The sequence below is a fragment of the Lissotriton helveticus genome, chromosome 10 (genome assembly GCF_964261635.1).
Source record: "Lissotriton helveticus chromosome 10, aLisHel1.1, whole genome shotgun sequence".
NCBI classification, from domain to species: Eukaryota; Metazoa; Chordata; class Amphibia; order Caudata; family Salamandridae; genus Lissotriton; species Lissotriton helveticus.
Window position 1 is genome coordinate 32,413,209 of NC_136071.1, and position 17,949 is coordinate 32,431,157.

The following is a 17,949-nucleotide window of genomic DNA, read 5'->3' on the forward strand; positions in this document are numbered from 1 at the left end:
TTCTGCGAGTGGCCAGGCCTTCTGCGTCTCAGAGGAGAGGGAATTGTTCCTCAAAGGGGCAGGATGGATGAAGCCACTGGGAGGCAGGGAGGCTAAAGACAGATACAGTACAATGCAACATCCTTCATGGCTCTTTCCAGGCCACGCAGCAGAAGATCATTGGAGCCTAGAGACAACATTTGTGTTTTCTCCAAGGCAATGTATCTTTTTTTCAAGGCAAATTTGCAATCAAGCCATGGTGGAAAATAGGTCACCAAGGGAAGGGCACACTAATAGTGATCATCAGCAATTTCTCTTGCACCAGCAGGAGATCAGTTTTGCTATTTTTAAAGAAACTTTGAGGCTACTTTGGAGGTTCTCTAGATATTTAGGGCCAGATGTAGGTAATTTTATTTTACCACCTCTTAAATACCGATTCGGTATTTAAGAAGTGGTAAAATAGAAGTACCGAGATGTAGGTAAATACAGATGTGCATTTACCGAATCGGTAAAATTTGGTATTTACGGATTCGGTAAATACCGACCGGTAATGCCCATTCATTCCTATGGGCTTTGAAGCCCATAGGAATGAATGGGCATTACCGATTCGGTAATTACCGAATCGGTAAATACCGAATTTCACAAGGGTGCAGGGGGTGTCACTTTGACACCCTCTAGCACCCCCAAAACGGGTTCGGGTGCCATGTGGCAGGCATACATGCCCTAAGGGCAGGTCTGCCTGTCATATGGCACAGGTGTGCATGCACACATGTGCATGCACACCGGAATCGGTATTTTACCATCAAATAGGATTTGATGGTAAAATACCGATTTTTTAATGCTTGTGGGACTCAGAAGAGTCCCACCTACATATCAATTTTACCGAATCGGTAAAAATACCGACTCGGTATTTTACAGAATCGGTAAATTTACCGATTCTGTAAAATACAGGGCCCTACATCTCAAATTGCATTTACCGGTCGGTAACGGCCGAATTCGGCCGTTACCGACTGGTATTTGGCTACCTACATCGGGCCCTTAATGTGACAGTGCATGCACTTCATGTTGTTCTAAGTATTTGGAGGACATGTACTTTTGATGAGACTGTAGCTCAATTCGATAATCTCAAATAACAGCAAAGCGTAGTCAGTCTTCAGTGGTCCCGGTATTTCACCACAGCCTCGTTTGGAGCTCCTTGACAAGCTGGTTCTGAAACTGGCAACCATTAAGGACATAACTAGTCCAGCCCAGAGCTGTAACTGAAGCAGCAAACCCCACTCAACAACTCAAAGCACTAAATATCAGGGCTGAGGTATTCCGGCCCTATGCAGTGCACCAGCACATGTCCACACAGAGAGAGAGAGGCCTCTGGAGGTCAGTTATTCCCACCCTACTCTGAGCATCAACAGAGGCCAACTCAGAAAACGCATGGCCTCAGTGGTTTAAGTACTGCGGCCTTCAGCCCCATTTCAACACTGCACACTCAATACGTGATGTTGACGATGCGCTTGATGAACCGGTTCATAAATCTCGGGTTTGAGTCTCAAGTGCTAAAAACAGACAAATACAGAGAGGGACTGCCCTGAGGAGCACATATTCTTAAATTAAAGGCAATATTCTAGTGATACCACCCAGAAATCATGTCAGTTGTGTGCCTTTTGATCACAGGCTTTCCAACTCTGGGCCCTTTTCTCTGGGATACCACTCAGTGTTTCATGGGAAAATTCAGCTGTCACAGGTCTTAGTATTTCATGCAATTGGCCGTCACTGGCAGCTTCATATCACCCAACATTTCACACCTGATGACAGGCCCATGTTAGTTACAACATCACATGATATCCTTTTATTGGAGGCTTTCCAGCTTCGAATGAAGTATTTAAGAATATCTCTAGTGCTGTAAAGTCTGTCCCAGAGACCTGCCTAGTAGCATAAAGTCTTACAATGAATATAACTACAGATTATCAACATGCGTGTAACACTGCCACAAGGAGTGGCCATCACAAAATGGTGCTGTTCCTAACACTTTGAAACCTTAAGGTAAGTTAGAAGAGAAGTGAGGAGTTTAGCAGACTGTAAAATGTACAAGGCCTCTAGAAAGTAGTGATTTACATTTCTCTTGGGTGCAAAGCTTTGAAAAACATGGCTTTCAGAGGGGTGAGAGTGGTCATCATTGACAATTAAAACTGAAATAGCTCATGATGAGAAGAAAAAGTTATGTACCAAGTACCCTAGTTCTCGAGTATAGAAGAGATTTAGATGTTTAGAATAATCTTCTAAGAAGCGAGGACTTAAGTGGGTTATGGCTTGAATCAGGCAATATTCTAGGCACAAGAATCTAGGAAAATTATAATAATGTAAAAATAAATTAGCGGCTGCAAGTGTGTGCAGGTATAAACACATGACAGTGCCAGGAATGCTGGCACTGGTAAACCATCAGATACCTGTAGCTGTGTGTTCAAATCGTCACGCTGAGCCATCAGGGCCTCATTGTCAGCTTGCCGCTGCTGCAGCTCTGCCGTCAGCGACATGCCCTGCTCTCGTAGAAGATTCATCTCCTGCGTCTTCGACGTCTGGATCTAAAGACCAGTGACAAGACATAAGTAATTATAATCAAAATCACCTAAGAGAAACTCACAACAGAAAAAATCTAGCCAGATGATACTGTGAATTACTGCAAACAACATAAAATGTTTGTGTGTCTTACACACAGAACTTTGTGCTGGAACAACATGACTGAATGACAATCAAAACTCAGACATGAGGCATCAGTAGTTTTCTAAAACACCCTATGAAAGGGGTTGAAGAAAGGGCCAGACGATTTTTCCAGACATTCCCGTTCCCTCTGCCTACAAAAGTATTCGTGAGCTCTGTGCCGCTTCATAACTTGGTTTATGCAAGATATTGAACAGGCAAGAGGAAAGGTCACATCATTGATGAACACACCCCTAGACTTGAACACATATTAAATATAAAAAAAAACAGGTAGCCTCACTCTGCTTCCTGGTGGAATGTCTCTATGGCCTGCGCACCAGTGTATGGTAGAAGACATTGGGCCAGGAGAGGAACTTCTGTCTGGTTGTCATTTTCACTTCAAACTGGCCGTCACTCTGGACATGCCCAGCAACAATGAGACTGTACCATCCCTACAGACCACAAGATGCCAACATGCAGGGAAGAGCACAATTGGGTTTGAGGAACCACAATATTGTCCACGGTTGATGCAATGTTGATCCCGCAATGTCCCCCGCCTAGGCCAAGCACAAAGGATGCCCATATCCGCTGATCCACACCCTAAAAGGAAGGCATTTGTCCTTCATACCCACACCCTGGTAGCTGAATAAACTGAGGGACGCGCCAGGGAACTGTTTGAACAATCTTTCTAGTCCTTACAGTCCAAGCAGTATTAAAGGCTCTTCTTGTTTGGGGTGGTGGCGTTCTAGATTTTTGGAGTGATCCATTTTATTCTGGACTTGGTGCCACTGTTTTACTCAAATCTGGCCTAAGACCAGAGTGTGGCCCAATATCCCTGCATCTGTATCACTTGATTACTTTTTAGGCCCTTTTGATAGAAAACAGCTAGAGCAAGGACAGAAGAGTTCACAGAATTCCCCAGAGTCAACGGGAGTTAAGCCCCATAGGGTAGGAGTAACCTTGGAGCCAATCTTCTCAGAACTGTAGCTCCTAGTCCTAAGACGCTATACGTATTTTTGGTGCTTGTTATCAGCACCAGTAGGCGTTAGAACATCTTAACTTAACCTGCTCTAACTACAGAAGAGAGCATTTTCTGTTTCCTGGGCAGAGCAGAAGTATACATACCCAAGAGTCACCTTTGCTAGAACAAATATATCACCATGCAGCTTTTGTTGCCGTAAGTTGGCAGGGTATGCCCAGACGTGGGTCCCTTGCTCACTGTGCCACTGGATTTAAGCTAGCCTGGCTGATGAGGGGTGAAACCCTGAAACCGGTCCCAGGATCCTTCTTTCCGGTACTGGGAGGACCTGGCTTGGCGGTTCCGGCTGGACTATTCCCATGAGGCACAGGGTCAGACTGATTTACATATGGATGGGTCCAAACTGGGGTGGCGAAGTGAGCTAAAGAACGATGATGGATTCAACCCAGATCCTTGTGGCTGAGGGTGAATGTTTGCATTGTTCAGCATCCGTCCATCAATTGTTTCCTTTGCATGGATTATTCAGTATGCACAAGAAATGAGAGCACTGTCTCTACCGTCCCACTCCCTCCATGAAACCCAAAGGTGGTGCTCCAAAGGAGACAAAAATCAGACCTATGCTAAAAAGTTCACTGCTGCATAACTAAGACAGACCTGTCTCCATCCTCCCACACTTTACTGTTGGATGCTCAGTACAAGCGGTTCACTTTGCCAGTCTGGAGAGGCGGTGCCTCTGCTTGCAACCTGGATCATAATTTCAAAGCAGGTATCCTCAATGGACCCAATGCCTCACAGTCACACACTTGCATTGGACATAGAGTGACGCTACCTTTTACTAAATACAAACCGCGTGCAAAGCGGCTTAACTCAGGAATGTCAGCCTAGGGTCTGGGCATAACATGGTAGCGGAAATGTACCTGATGGAGGTCGGTAGACATCTCACTCTACAAGTACAGGAAGGAGCCCTGTCCTGCACAACATGTCAGAAAAACAGTATCCTGCCACCCCAGCTTCATGAGTACCTCCTGGGATTTGGACAGTGTTTTTAACTGTACAAACCACAGAGCCAAGCTCGGGGTCTCAAAAACCTTTCCACAGCCTGGGCATCGGCGTGAGCCAGACTGATGTGCGAGCTGGCTAAACAAATGATAAAAAAATAAGGATACTAGTACAGACTAAGGTAGTGTCTGCCCCACGCAGGGCTTTACGCACATAAAACCGTGCCTGGGACATTCCTGTCCTAACAGTGGAACATGACAACTGATGTATAAACCTTATGAGCAGACTTGAGAGGACACCAGAGAGTAATGAACTCATGCGTCACTGCCAAAGGGTTCTGGAAAAAAGGGATGTCTACCCATGAATATCTTAAAGCATGGAATGAATTAAATAGGGGTGTTCGAGGACTGGAAGAGGAGCTATGCATTATTTATTATGTTACATGTTAATATTCACAGTAGTGGGTGTTTCTAGGTGAGAGGTCATGTTAAACATTAGTTATTTGTTTTTGGTTTTTTTATTCATCTTTTTATTCAAAGGTTGCTCAGCATACAACAATACATGTCAAATATGAAATACAAAGCACAGGTCAATTTTGGGCGTTACAGACTACTTCCATATGCGGCGGTGATTGCCAGGTAAAATATACTAATGATACCTTGCCTTAGGCGCTATATCCTACCCCAAAACAGGTTCAGCAAGAGGTGTTTCCCATTCCTCCTAATGCCCCAGCCCCCGCCCTCCTCAGGCCCCCATATATTGTGCCCAGTTGCCCCAACTTTCTCGTACTCCGGTAGACCTTGCGTTCCGCTAGTTGACACAAGTCTAAACCATTCTTCCAGTCCAGGATATCCAGAGGGCTATTTGCTCCCCATGCTTTAGCAATGTTTCTTTTAGCCACCCCCGCTGCCAGTGTCAACCACAATCTGAGTTATCTAGGCCAGTCCTCCTCCCCGGAAATACCCAAGATCAGCTATCTAGCCTCTGGTAATACTTCCAGGCTTGTAACCGTTGTCATGACTGCCGTGACCTCCCTGCAGTAGCACTGGATAACATTAGTTTGTTATGCATTAATCCTTATGCTATGTGTTTCTGATCTTGTACTAATTCTTATTTAATTGTATGTATTATTTTTTCCTTTGTGATATAAGCTATTAGTCCAACACTGAATGCAACCTACAAGCTCCTTCAGAGGGCGCCTATAAGAAGACGGGAAGGAAGGACTGAAGTGGTGTAAGAGTACAGACAGAAGGTGATCAATAACAAACCTGTGAAGGGAGCATTAAGTCTAGTCCTGGTTGGAGTTGGTTGCAAATCTAATATTTTTTATTGAAAGTAACTATGATAAAATGTAGAATCACATCACAAAATAGTACAGCGACGAATATAAAATGAAGAAATAATAATTACAATGTTTTCATTCTACATTAGGTTCATAATAATGACAAACCTATAACTAAGAATCTCAGAATACCAAAAATGTGGCACTAGACCTGACCCCCTCAATCCTAATCAGAATACTATGCCATACCCCTACCATTACCCTAAAACCATCACTAACCCTAACCCCAAATGTATAGCCCCTTCTCGAACCCTGGTTTTAACCATTCACTCTTTTAAATTAATATAATAAAATAATGTCATATTTCTATTTGAAGACATTTTGAAATTGTAAATTGTTTGAATATTCCTTGATGTCCTTTCTTCTTCCATAAATAAATTCAGGCTCACGTTTCCTCATTTTGCCTTTGTTCCTGTGGTATTTTAATTTACACATCATTTCTTCTCAAACACCTGGAGGGGTACCTCTAGGCACCACTAACGTGTTTGGGGCGGGACGTAGTAAGGGAGTGAGGATCAATGTGTCCTTGATAAAGGACATGATTGGCAGCACCCCTGGCTACAGCACCAATCACATACAGCTCTACAAAAGGCATCTGCTTCTCCCCACCAACCCCCACCAGACCCTGCATCCGCCCAGGTACCCGTACCTGTTCTAAAGCTGCCAGGTTCGTGCGCAGGGCATCGTTTTCAGAGAGGATGCTCTCCACCTGTTCTTGGCTCACAGCGCTTTGACAAGCTACCTGCTCCGCGGCACAGGGGCCAAGTCGAGAAGGAAGGGTTGGAGAAATCAAAACAAAAAAAAGTGGGGGAGAGAAAACAGAAAAAAATAAAAAAAATAAGAGAAAGAGAGAAGCAGAAATGGGAAGATAAAATCCATGTTTGGAAAGAAGGAAAGAGACGTAGAAGTATTTAGCACACACATGCTGGGCTAAAAAAAAAAGATTTATATTTTCAGATAATGAAGTGGCCAAGTGAGTTGATAGAATGAGATGGAGAAAGATCTACCATGAGGGAAGGCAGTGACCAGGGGTGGGTGGTATGGAGGCAGATTTTGGGCAGTTTTGCTCCCCACAGCCTCTAGGGTTCAACAGGAAACGTGCAGATGGGGTGGTGATTGTGTATGTGAAGGAGGGGAATGAATGAGCAGGTGACGCATTAAGACCCACTCCTGCACCGCGTGTGAGGGGTCCTTACCTGCTCCTGCAGGGCCTGCTGGGCCACCTCGTGCTCCTTCCTCTGGTTCTGCAACTGGCCCTTCAGGTCAGCAACATCCTGCGAAGGAAACCAAATGAGAGCGTGTTGGCCCGGGCTGATAGACCTTTACCTTCGAAGGGAGGGCTAGAAGCGGTGAATCGAAGGGAGTGGAAGTAGCAGTGAGATGAAGTTTCGAAGAGAGGTGTAGATGCAGTCAGATGGTGTATCGCCGGAAGGAGCAGAAGCTGTGTGATGGTGCATCAAAGGGAGGGTTAGAAGCGGTGTAATGGTATATGGAAGGGAGGTGTAGAAGCGGTGAGATGGTATATAACGAAGGAAGGTGTAAAAGTGATGATATGGTATATCGAAGGGAGGTATAGAAGCGGTGATATGGTATATCGAAAGGAGGTGTAGAAGCGGTGAGATGGTATATCGAAGGGAGGGGTAGTAGCGCTGAGATGGTATATCGAAGGGAGGTGTAGAAGCGGTGAGTTGGTATATCGAAGGGAGGGTTAGTAGCAGTGAGATGGTGTACGGAAGTGAGGTGTAGAAGCGGTGAGATGGTGTACGGAAGTGAGGTGTAGAAGCGGTGAGACGATGAATGGAAGTGAGGTGTAGAAGCGGTGAGATGGTGTATCGAAGGGAGGTGTAGAAGCAGTGAGATGGTGTATCGAAGGGAGGTGTAGAAGCGGTGAGATGGTACATCGAAGGGAGGTGTAGAAGCGGTGATATGGTATATCGAAGGGAGGTGTAGAAGCGGTGATATGGTATATCGAAGGGAGGTGTAGAAGTGGTGATATGGTATATCGAAGGGAGGTGTAGAAGCGGTGTGATGGTATATCGAAGGAAGGTGTAAAAGCGATGATACGGTATATCGAAGGGAGGTGTAGAAGCGGTGAGATGGCATATCGAAGGAAGGTGTGAAAGCAATGATTTGGTATATCGAAGGGAGGTGTAGAAGTGGTGATATGGTATATCGAAGGGAGGTGTAGAACCAGTGAGATGGTATATCGAAGGGTGGGTAGTAGCATTAAGTTGAAGTTCCGGAGAGAGGTGTAGATGCGGTGAGGTGGTGTGTCTGCAGATTTCCCTAGTACTGAGACGGGAGGGGTAGAAATGGTAAGACGGAGTACCGAAGGGAGGAGTACAAGCTGTGAAATGTGCATCAAAGGGAGGTTTAGAAGAGTGAGATGGCGGGTCTGCAGAAACCCTACTGAAAAAGGAGGGATAGAAATTGTGGTATGGGGTGTGTGCAGAGTCCCCTGGTACTAAGAAGGGGTAGAAGTGGTGAGATGGTGAGCTTGGGGAGGTTGTCTGCATTGAGAAGTGATGGGTGAAAAGTTGTAAGAGCGTGTGTGCCCGATAAGTCTCAGTCTTAGGAAGAGAGGCGTAGGAGCTGTGTGAAGATGTCCCTGTGAATGTCCCTAGCACTGACAGGAGAGTGGTAGAGATGCATACAGTCTCCCAGCTCAGAGAAATGAATGGTAAAAGAGGAATGCCCGGCAGTAAAAACAAACTGGCAGAAGTGGTGAGATGGTGAGTTTGCCCCCCCTGGCACTCCCATGACTGTAGTAGAAGTGGACGGGTGCTCCTCAAATATCTTTCAGCAACAGAGGAAGGGTGTGCTTAGGTAGTGCCCCCACACCAAAGAGGGAACAGAAGTGGAGGGGTACATAAACACTAATTAGAGATTAGTAGCAGTGAATGTAGTTTGATGGAAGCTTCCGGAGGGGTAAGAGTGGCAGTGTTTCTAGGGATGTGTCTCTACAGTGAGTAGAGTGTTGGAAGTGCAGGGCCGTGCTCGAGGAAGTCGTATAGAGGGTGGATGAGAGGCAATACGAACGAGTAACAGGTAAAGAGATGCAACATATACAAGTTGACAAACAATAACAAGTCGTTGGTGAAAATCTTTGTGTAGCTTTATTTCAGGTACGCTTGGTTTGCATTCATTGGGAAGAGCCAATGCGTTTCGCCCAAACAAGGGCTTCTTCAGGGCTGTAATGGCATACAATATACAAGTGTTTAAAAAACTGTAGAAGTCTCTCACAATGAGCAGAGACTGGCAAAAGTGCAAAACTGTATCTGAGATGGTCCTCACACAGAGTACAGAGTTGCACAATTATGGAACTGTATCTGAGGAGTCCTCAGCACTGATTTTAGAGGAGATAGAAGTTGGTCAAAACATCTTTGAAGTTTCTCCATATTATGTACAAGTTCACTGAACTGTAGGGCTCTTTGTGAGAAGCCCTTAGCCATGATTAGAGATATGGAGACCATTGCTGTGTGCCTTGGGATACCCTCTGTCACACGGCTGATGAAGACCACACTGTAAAGCACAACCCAGAATTCCTTGCTTCACCCTGTTTTTACATCCCAACCGTACCAGGCAGGATACGCCGGCCAGCACCAACCTGGTGAACAGCCTGAAGGTCCTGATGGAGTTTATGATTTCTGAGGTTCAAGGACTTCAGATCCTCCTCCTTCCGCTGCTGGATCTCATCAATTTTAGTCCTGGAACAAGGGGTGCAAAGAAACAGGACATGAAGGGTCAGCCAGTCACAATAAGAAGAATCAACTCTGAGAACTGCGGAGGATGCCCAGTGTTTAACAGGAATGTGAAGCAACATTATCTGCAGCTGTGGAAAGCACATAGCCAGTGTTCGCCAATACTCTTACTTTACGTTTTATCTCTTAAAAACGCTCTACTGTGAGTGTGTTACTGCTTCTCCTCTGGCTGCTCAGTCACTGCCTGATGAACACCTCCATACAATGAGTGAAAGTTCCCTCCCACTGAAGAAGGGCTCAGAGGTCAGGCCATGTCAGCATGGAGAACTTTATCCATCTTTGCTTGACAGACATACGAATGACCTATTCGATGCTGCTCTGTCAGACCTGATCAGCAGACACCTCGCAGTATCACCTCACCTACATACAATGTAGGTGTAAAATTCTGCAGCTCATCATAAACGTATACGTCCGATAATGCCAGTGTGGCAAACAAGTTTGCATACCTGAAGGGCAACGTGATTTTTCAATATACCTTCTTACCAAGAATGTCACAAAATGTCCTCCCTTTCTAGGGAGAGTGTCAGCTGACGTCAATGAGCAAGTGAAAGAGAAAGGATACAATTCTCCTGCTGAATAAATGAGCCTCTTATCCTCCTATCCTGACTCGTCTAGAGAGACGGTCTGCTTTGTGCACCTGGATGTAGAAGAAATACCAGCTAAGATCGCTAAAAACCTTGTATCTCTGTTGCATCAGGAGTCCTTTAATCACACTCTCTGTAGCTAGATTTCCCGTGATGAAGAAACATTTGAGCAATAGCGACCAGGACTGTCAAAATGTTGACTATTTTATAGGGGTTGTTCAGTCTCCTGGGAAGAGGGGTTGTGGCAGATGAGTCGACCATGGTCCTGGTGCAGGAAGTGCTACATTGCAGATATCCCGGGGCTTGTGGGAGTAGCACGCGAGGCGCATACCAGGACAGGTACAGATATCTGGCTTCACCATGTGTAACACGGGCACGTGTTAAGCACTGGTCACAAAGAGTGACCGCTCGAGGGAGCTAGGAACGTAGAGCACTGTACATGGGTATGAAATGAAGGGAAAAGAAAAAGGTGCATAGATATGGCCATTTTTGACAAATGGATGTTTGTTGAGAAACTAACAGGACTTTACATATATTTCTGTTTTGCTGATCTGTGTGGGAAATTATAAAGTAATCAGAACAGCACATTGGATATACATGTAGTCAATGATGGACGGTAGGATCCCGAGGCTCATTATAGGCCACCTTCCTCATTTTCAGTTCAGCTCTTACTTCTAGGGTCAAGAGAGTATTAAAAATACTAACAGTCACTGGAGATATACAAGTCATTTAAAATAATATACACTCAGTCTCACAAGCACCTTTTGTTCTGCAGGAACTAAGCTTGCGATCATGGTTGTGAAATCAACATAGATTCAACCAAGACACATACGAACACACTCTCTATTCCAGGGATACTCACTTTAGCACGGCGAGACTACGATACAACCAAACTTTTCCCGGCTCCTTACAAGCGGGTGGAATCGGACACTGGCATCTCGCATGAGCTACTGGATCACCCATTCTTACCTGCTGTCATTGTAGAGGGTCTCCTTCTCAGACTGTAGTCGCAGAAAACTGCAGCAAGGGTGGCAACGACGAGATGCAAAAAAAGAAAGTAAATGGTGATTTGTCAGGATGCAAACACAACCCAGAGACACATTCTACAGCAGCTGAGCACCAGGGAGGTCAGGAGGTCTAGATTCAAGAGAAGCAACCTTTTCATCTACACATACCAAGCTCTACATGTGTTAGGCCACATTACCATCTCATTTTAGCAAACTCTATAAAAAACATGTCACACTGTTACCAGATTACAAGCTTCCTACAAAACGTGCGGACTTCTATCCAGGTTTTCACGCGCTCTACGTGAGATGAGCCAGCTTGTCATTTGATTATAATGAGCTCTGCCTAACGTATGTACCTTCTCAAATGATTACCACAACCTTGTACCCTCTTCACATCTGTTGACAGTGCTTTGTGTAAGAAGCGTCATCTTCTTATATGATGAATAGAATCTAATTAAGAGACTTGTCGTCTTCTTATCCGATTACCACAGTCTACATATTAGATGTGACTCCTCATTTGTTTTAACAAACTCTAAAGAAAAGGATCTCCCTTGCTACGTTTATACGTTTCTAATTAGAGGGGGCAGCTTCTCATCCAATTACTAAACATACTAAAGAGGTGTCACTTTCTCCCCTCGCTCTCTCGAGGGAGCGCTGAAAGCAGATGTTACCGTCTCAACTGGTAAAAAACTCTAAGAGGTGCCATTTCCCATTTCCTTTAGATCTGGTCAAATTTGCCATAGGCGCGTCTGCTTATAATTACTTCTGGAAGATCTACATTTTAACATCGGACGAGATGTTGGCAGAATGTGCCTCCTTATTTTCAGTCGCTTTTGCATCAGTAGAAACAGAGCTCTTTTCAAGATTTGCAGACAGAGCTCTTTCCAAGATGCGCCAACTTCCTATTTTGAGATGTGCCACCTTCTAATCTGTGTTGACAGAGCTCTTTACAAGATGTGCCACCCTTCTGTCTTTTTATCACCGCCTACTCTAGGTATGTGGCACTATGTCATCTCTCTAATAGGATGAAGTACTGTCGCATAGGATAATAATGAGCTCCAAGATATGTCAACGCCTCATCTATTTACAAAGAGCTCCAGTAAGATCTACCAGCTTCCTGTCTTCTTATGAACTCCAAGAGGTGCCACCTGTACAACTCTTGATAACGAGCTCTAATAAAGATGTGTCAAATGCCCAACAGATTATGATCTCTGCCAAAGATGAGCCCCTTTCTCACCTGTGTAACAGGAGCTAAACAAAAGATGTACCACCTCCCAGGTGCTGTTAACAAGCTCTGTTAAGAAGTGCCACCCATCCATCAAGCAAAAGACACTATGATGGACGGAATGCAGAACAAATCAAAACATTCAGCCACAGTCAAGAGATCTGGGTTAAATCCATTGTTCTTTAGCTCACTTCGCCACCCCAATTTAGACCCAGCAATATGCAAATCAGTCTTGACCATGTGCCTCATGGGAACAGTCCAGCCCGAACTGCCAGGCCATGTCCTCCCGGGACCGGAAACAATCATCCTAGAACCGGTTCCAGGGTTTCACTCCTCATCAGCCAGGACAGCTTGAATCCAGTGGCACAGTGAGCCTGGGACCCACGTCTGGGCATACCCATCCCACTTAGGGCGAGAAAGCAAAAGACACAAATGATGGACGGAATGCAGAACAAATCAAAACATTCACCCCCGGTCAAGAGACAAGTGCTGCTCTTGACGGTGAGCAATGCTCTCAGTGATGTGCTTCTGTTTAGGTCAAGTAGATACCAGGGAGTAGCTTTTAAGCCACATCAAGAGTCAAACTCCTGAATTAAACACTTTCTACTGACCCCTTGAAAAGCAGCAGCTGTTGTTCGGCACAGATGGATTTTACGATGACTCAGGCATGCTGTGCTGTGCAGGACACAAGGTTATGGATTGGGAAATCAGAGTTTCATGTCCAGATCCCCTTATAAAACACTTGTCACATCTCAGATGTTGAATTTCAGCACCCCGAATCTGTGCATCTTGCTGGGGATCTATGAGCTCTGGGGTTGAAAAGCAGTGGTCCTATTAATGCAGGTGTAATAAACTGTACACAAAGAGGCACATTACACCTTGAACCTCAGCACAAGATACCCCCACGTACGACTACTAGTTTGCTGGGTGTGGATTTGCACTCAGTAAGTACTGCTTCATTTCTACTCACAAACCCATTCTGATGATAGTAGGTAGAATTTGTGACCGGAAACCAGCCCAGTTATCAACAAAACATTCAGGTAAGGGCCCTGTAATTCTGGGACCTGCGTGTTACTCCCCATTATTGGCCTAGAAAGTCATAATTGCTCAGTGCAGGGGATTGATCACCAGCAATGCTAATTCCAGACGTAGCGCTGCAGTGCCATCAACACCAGGCATTTTAGAATCAATCCCAAAGGGTTTCCTTCCAGGAGTCACAGACTCATCATCCCTTCTGCCGCCACCTTGACCCACAAGAACCAAAGACACTCACCTTTCTTGCTTCTTCCGCAGCTTCTCACCAAGCTGTGGAGATAAAACAAAACAATGTGATGAGGGTTACAGAGTAAAGACTCTACGGCAGCTGCAGCTGCACCTCTCCGGGCTCTAGTGATAAGAACAGCTCCCATGAAACACTATGTGGAGCACCTACGCCCTTACTAGTACCCCGCTCCCTAAAATACCGTCCCTGCTCCCTAACGCCCAGGGGCGCATGCTGGCTCTACCCAAGATATTCCTCCACAATCTGGCTAACAATGCTGTTGGCAGGTCCAGTTTTTTGGGGCTTCTCTAGTGAAATATTTGACTCCACCATACAAAGTTTTCCAACACAAAAATGGAAATCAAGACCTAAAAGAGGGGATAGCTCCTGCATTCCAGTTTCAACAGGAAAAAGAAACAGGACTGGGAGTAGGATAAGATTTTTGGGGCCGCTAAGTGGCATGTGCAGAGGACTCCTTCTCTCTGTGCATTAGAGGCCCGCTGCCAAACGCTGCCCATGACTTAATAACTTCATCGTGAGCCCAGGGCATGAACCTTACCTTGGTCAGCTCTTCCTGGAGACGACTCAAGTCAAATTGTTTTGAGCTCTAGAAAGAAAGCGAGAAACGAAAAACCATTGGAATCTACACCGAAACCAAGATATGTTATACAATAAGAGGAGGAGGAGGAGAAGCCTCCACGACGATGTCAGAGGTGGACCTAGCTATCACTGAGGATGCGCTCCGTTCCCTGGGGTTCAAGGCAGAGAGATGGTGGACATCGATTCCTAGATGCAGGTTAGAATGCTGCTCCTCACTAGATACGAGCAGCAGAATAAAAGGACCACTGGCTGGAGGTGGCTTCCGAATGGTAAGGTTTTGGCTGGTGAGAAGGACTATAAACTCAATTTAAAGATTAAAGATCATTACTGAACTCTTTGGGATGCTGCTGGCCACCAGGAGAACATAGGGATTGACAAGCCCCAGTGTCTGTATCAGACAGAAATAGGAGAACTGTTCCTCAGCACTGGGGGAAAGGAGAGCCTGGAAATCCTCTGAGGAAAGCGGTGCCCGTGGTCCCAGAGCACGAAGAACCCGGGATCTCCTTCGTGGTTCTGAACCAGAGACATTGATCTCATCTGTATGGCTGCAGCGTTTGCAGGACCCAGAGAGAAAGATCTGGTGATGGACAATTCGGATTTGAAGATGCACAGCAAGACGTACTGGGGGATTCTGCCCCTCATGGATAGTCGGGCGACGGAGCACTGGTTGGATAGTTCATTGTGATCCAGATCAGATTGTTTTCAGAACTTGGAGAAAATATCTGTATTTTGTGAGGAGATCCTATTCAGGAGGAAGAAGAGCAGGGGTTGCAAATGAGGCAAAAACATCTGAATAAAGTGATTTTATGAGAGAGAAAGGTACTGTGGCACTGCCATAGAAATTGGCTTTTATGGAATTGTTGATGTGTAGAAGGAAGCTAATGTTTAGGGGTTCGAATGAGTGCTGGGGCTGTCGAGCATGGTGGGTAAGTGCGTTTTGGAAGGGGGCATTCGGTGAGGCCTGTGTCTGTCTAATAGTGTTACTTTTAATGGTTACTGATGTTGGTTTATATTTGTACTAAATGGAGATCTTGGCAGTGGTCCCTTTCAAGGGGGCCTGTAATAGCCAGAGATACAATGTTGATGAGAAAGATTTAGCCTTGATCATTTTATGTTTCTCTCTTGTGCGAACTAGTTTCAGTGAGTTAAGGAGCGGAATAGGTTTTGCGCCACCTCTTGATCTGCACCTGGATGTGTATGGTGTGTGTTTGGTGATTTTGGTAGAGGGGGATGCCTGAAGGTCACCTTTGGTAGGGTCAGTTCAAGAACTGTGTTTAGCAGGATGTTGGTGTCAAGTGTGGAGGTGGCCGTGAATGCAATGAGTGTGTGTTGTGAAGTGCCACGGAGGATTTCTGAATGATCTAGAAGAGGTTTGGGATTCCTCTGACTGACTTCTGCGTGGATCCCCATGAATAGTAGTAGGTCCAGGCGACCGAGCATGGGTCTCGCTATTTAAACCAAGGTGCAGCAGAGGTGATGCTCCATTATGGTCATAGTTGTGGTGACGTCTGAGTAGCTCAAGTCCCGGAGATGCCTCATGTGTTTATTGGCAATGGGGATAGAAGACGCACATTCAGTGTATTCACTATGGGTGTACTTATCTCATGGGTAACCTGCAGATGAGGTGTTCAATGGTAGTCCTGTTTGCATAAGAGTTATGAGGCGAGCTGAGACACGGTAGAGCGCTGTGTTGGATGGGATAAGGAGAGGAGCTGCATAGCAACATCCGTAAATATGAAATGAAATCGACTCCACTAAACACTTCACTGTAACCAAAGTTCCATTTATAAATGATACCTATGTACCCAACTCTCCACATCAGTGTTTTTGTTTTATTTATATGAAGGAAGAATGGTATACACGATTATAATTAAAAATGAGTAAATAAGGTCATTTCAGTTCATAACAGATAAGTTGAAACATTAATACATGCAATGAAATCAATATTCACTACCATTTTCAAGTATTCAAATGCAAGAAATGCATTATTGTTCTTCAAATACCTGCCTGATTGACAAGACTCTAGCAGTAGGCTTTTCATATAAAACCTTAATTTGAGAAGTAAATCTAACTATATTGTCCTTACAGTACCTTCCATAGATTTCTTAATCCATGCACCTGTATCAAATTGACTCCATATTCTTAACCTAGATTTTCTTTTTTGTTTTTATGTAATCTGGAGAACGCATTAATTTGTCACACCAATTCTACTTACACTGAGCGTGTAGTAGTAAGAGGGAACATTTTAACAGCTCTAGATGAGATAAGATATGAAAATTAAGTCTGATCATGACTTTGTCCAGTATAGGGCAAATGTATATTATTTACAAAGGTTTTATAAAATATGTATTACTTATTGAAGAATTATTAATTGCTTTAGCTGTTTTAAGGAATTAAATCATGTCAGTATTTGACTATAAGTGATGTGACCCAGAGCATATTGTTCTTTTATAGGATGTTGTAAATATTGTACATATTGTGTATTATGCTTAGTAAAGAAGTACTGTATCCTATTTATAATGATTTTATGATACCTTTTTACATGAAATGTAGTTTTTAATATCTTTTATGGGTCATTTAATATCTGAATAAAGATCTTTGACCCTGACTAAAGCAGCACAAATCTTTTGAGATAACTATGTTTTTTTTTGCATAATTCAGAGCATAAAGTCCACAATTAATATAAATGTCCCTCCCCAAATTGTCAGGTCAATGACTAGAAGGTTGAAGTACTGGTGTTTACCTCGATTGGGGCCATGACTATAACAAGGTGATGCTGACACCCTTGACTGTCTGCGATTGATCTGACAATAATCAATATATTGTCTTTTGAAACTAAAGTGTGACCCATCTAATATGTATTTGTTAAGTGATACAGACTACTAATTCAAACCCCAGCTATTGCAAAAGTGCGCGAGTAGGCACAATATTTGGGCTAGGGCCGGACGCAGAACCCCATCCCAGTCCATCAAAGTGAAAAAGAAGAAAAGTTAGAGGAGAAAAAAAATATAGTGCATCAAAAGAGTAGGAAAAAGTATAACCAACCCCTTGTGAAACAGAAAAGTATAAGTTGGCAAAGTTGTTGGAACTACAAGAATTTCTAACAAGGCGCTGCACTATTATTGCAGCTCGATAACAATTAAACAAATTGATAAGTGTTTTCAACATCAGAACTACTCTACACCACAAGGACAAGATGCAGATTTTTCTGGTTTAGAACCTCCTGGCTCTTTAATTTTTGTCAGAACTTCTTGGGCCACAGGCTCTCTTTGGAAAATGTAAGTCCATCGCTGTGGAATAATTCAAAGACTTGCAGAGTTTTGAAGGAACACCTGCGCACTCGAGTTCCTGAAACAAAGGTATCAAGAGCCAAAGTTGCCATCACCTTTCCACTGTCAAGTGGAAGATGTCAGAGCGAACATAAAATGTGATGTGACTGACTGTCGAAAAAACTGGAGCCCTACTCCGTAGTGGATTTTTCTACACATTTGACTGACTTTTCAACACCCCCATCACACCCT

The 17,949-nt window shown here is 44.4% G+C and overlaps 1 protein-coding gene across 2 annotated transcripts in view; it reads right to left on the reverse strand.

Annotated features, from left to right (window-relative positions):
• The window catches only part of GRIPAP1 (GRIP1 associated protein 1), a 555,884-nt gene that overhangs the window by 378,382 nt on the left and 159,553 nt on the right, over positions 1 to 17,949 (reverse strand). The window contains exons 10-16 of one of the 2 annotated variants that reach the window (XM_078664657.1): positions 14,388 to 14,435; positions 13,841 to 13,872; positions 11,305 to 11,352; positions 9,598 to 9,697; positions 7,187 to 7,264; positions 6,640 to 6,732; positions 2,421 to 2,555 (exon numbers count right to left, since the gene is read on the reverse strand). In XM_078664657.1, the coding sequence (XP_078520783.1) occupies positions 2,421 to 2,555; positions 6,640 to 6,732; positions 7,187 to 7,264; positions 9,598 to 9,697; positions 11,305 to 11,352; positions 13,841 to 13,872; positions 14,388 to 14,435 (534 nt within the window). The remainder of the gene's footprint in view (positions 1 to 2,420; positions 2,556 to 6,639; positions 6,733 to 7,186; positions 7,265 to 9,597; positions 9,698 to 11,304; positions 11,353 to 13,840; positions 13,873 to 14,387; positions 14,436 to 17,949) is intronic. The other variant, XM_078664658.1, reaches the window with a different exon arrangement.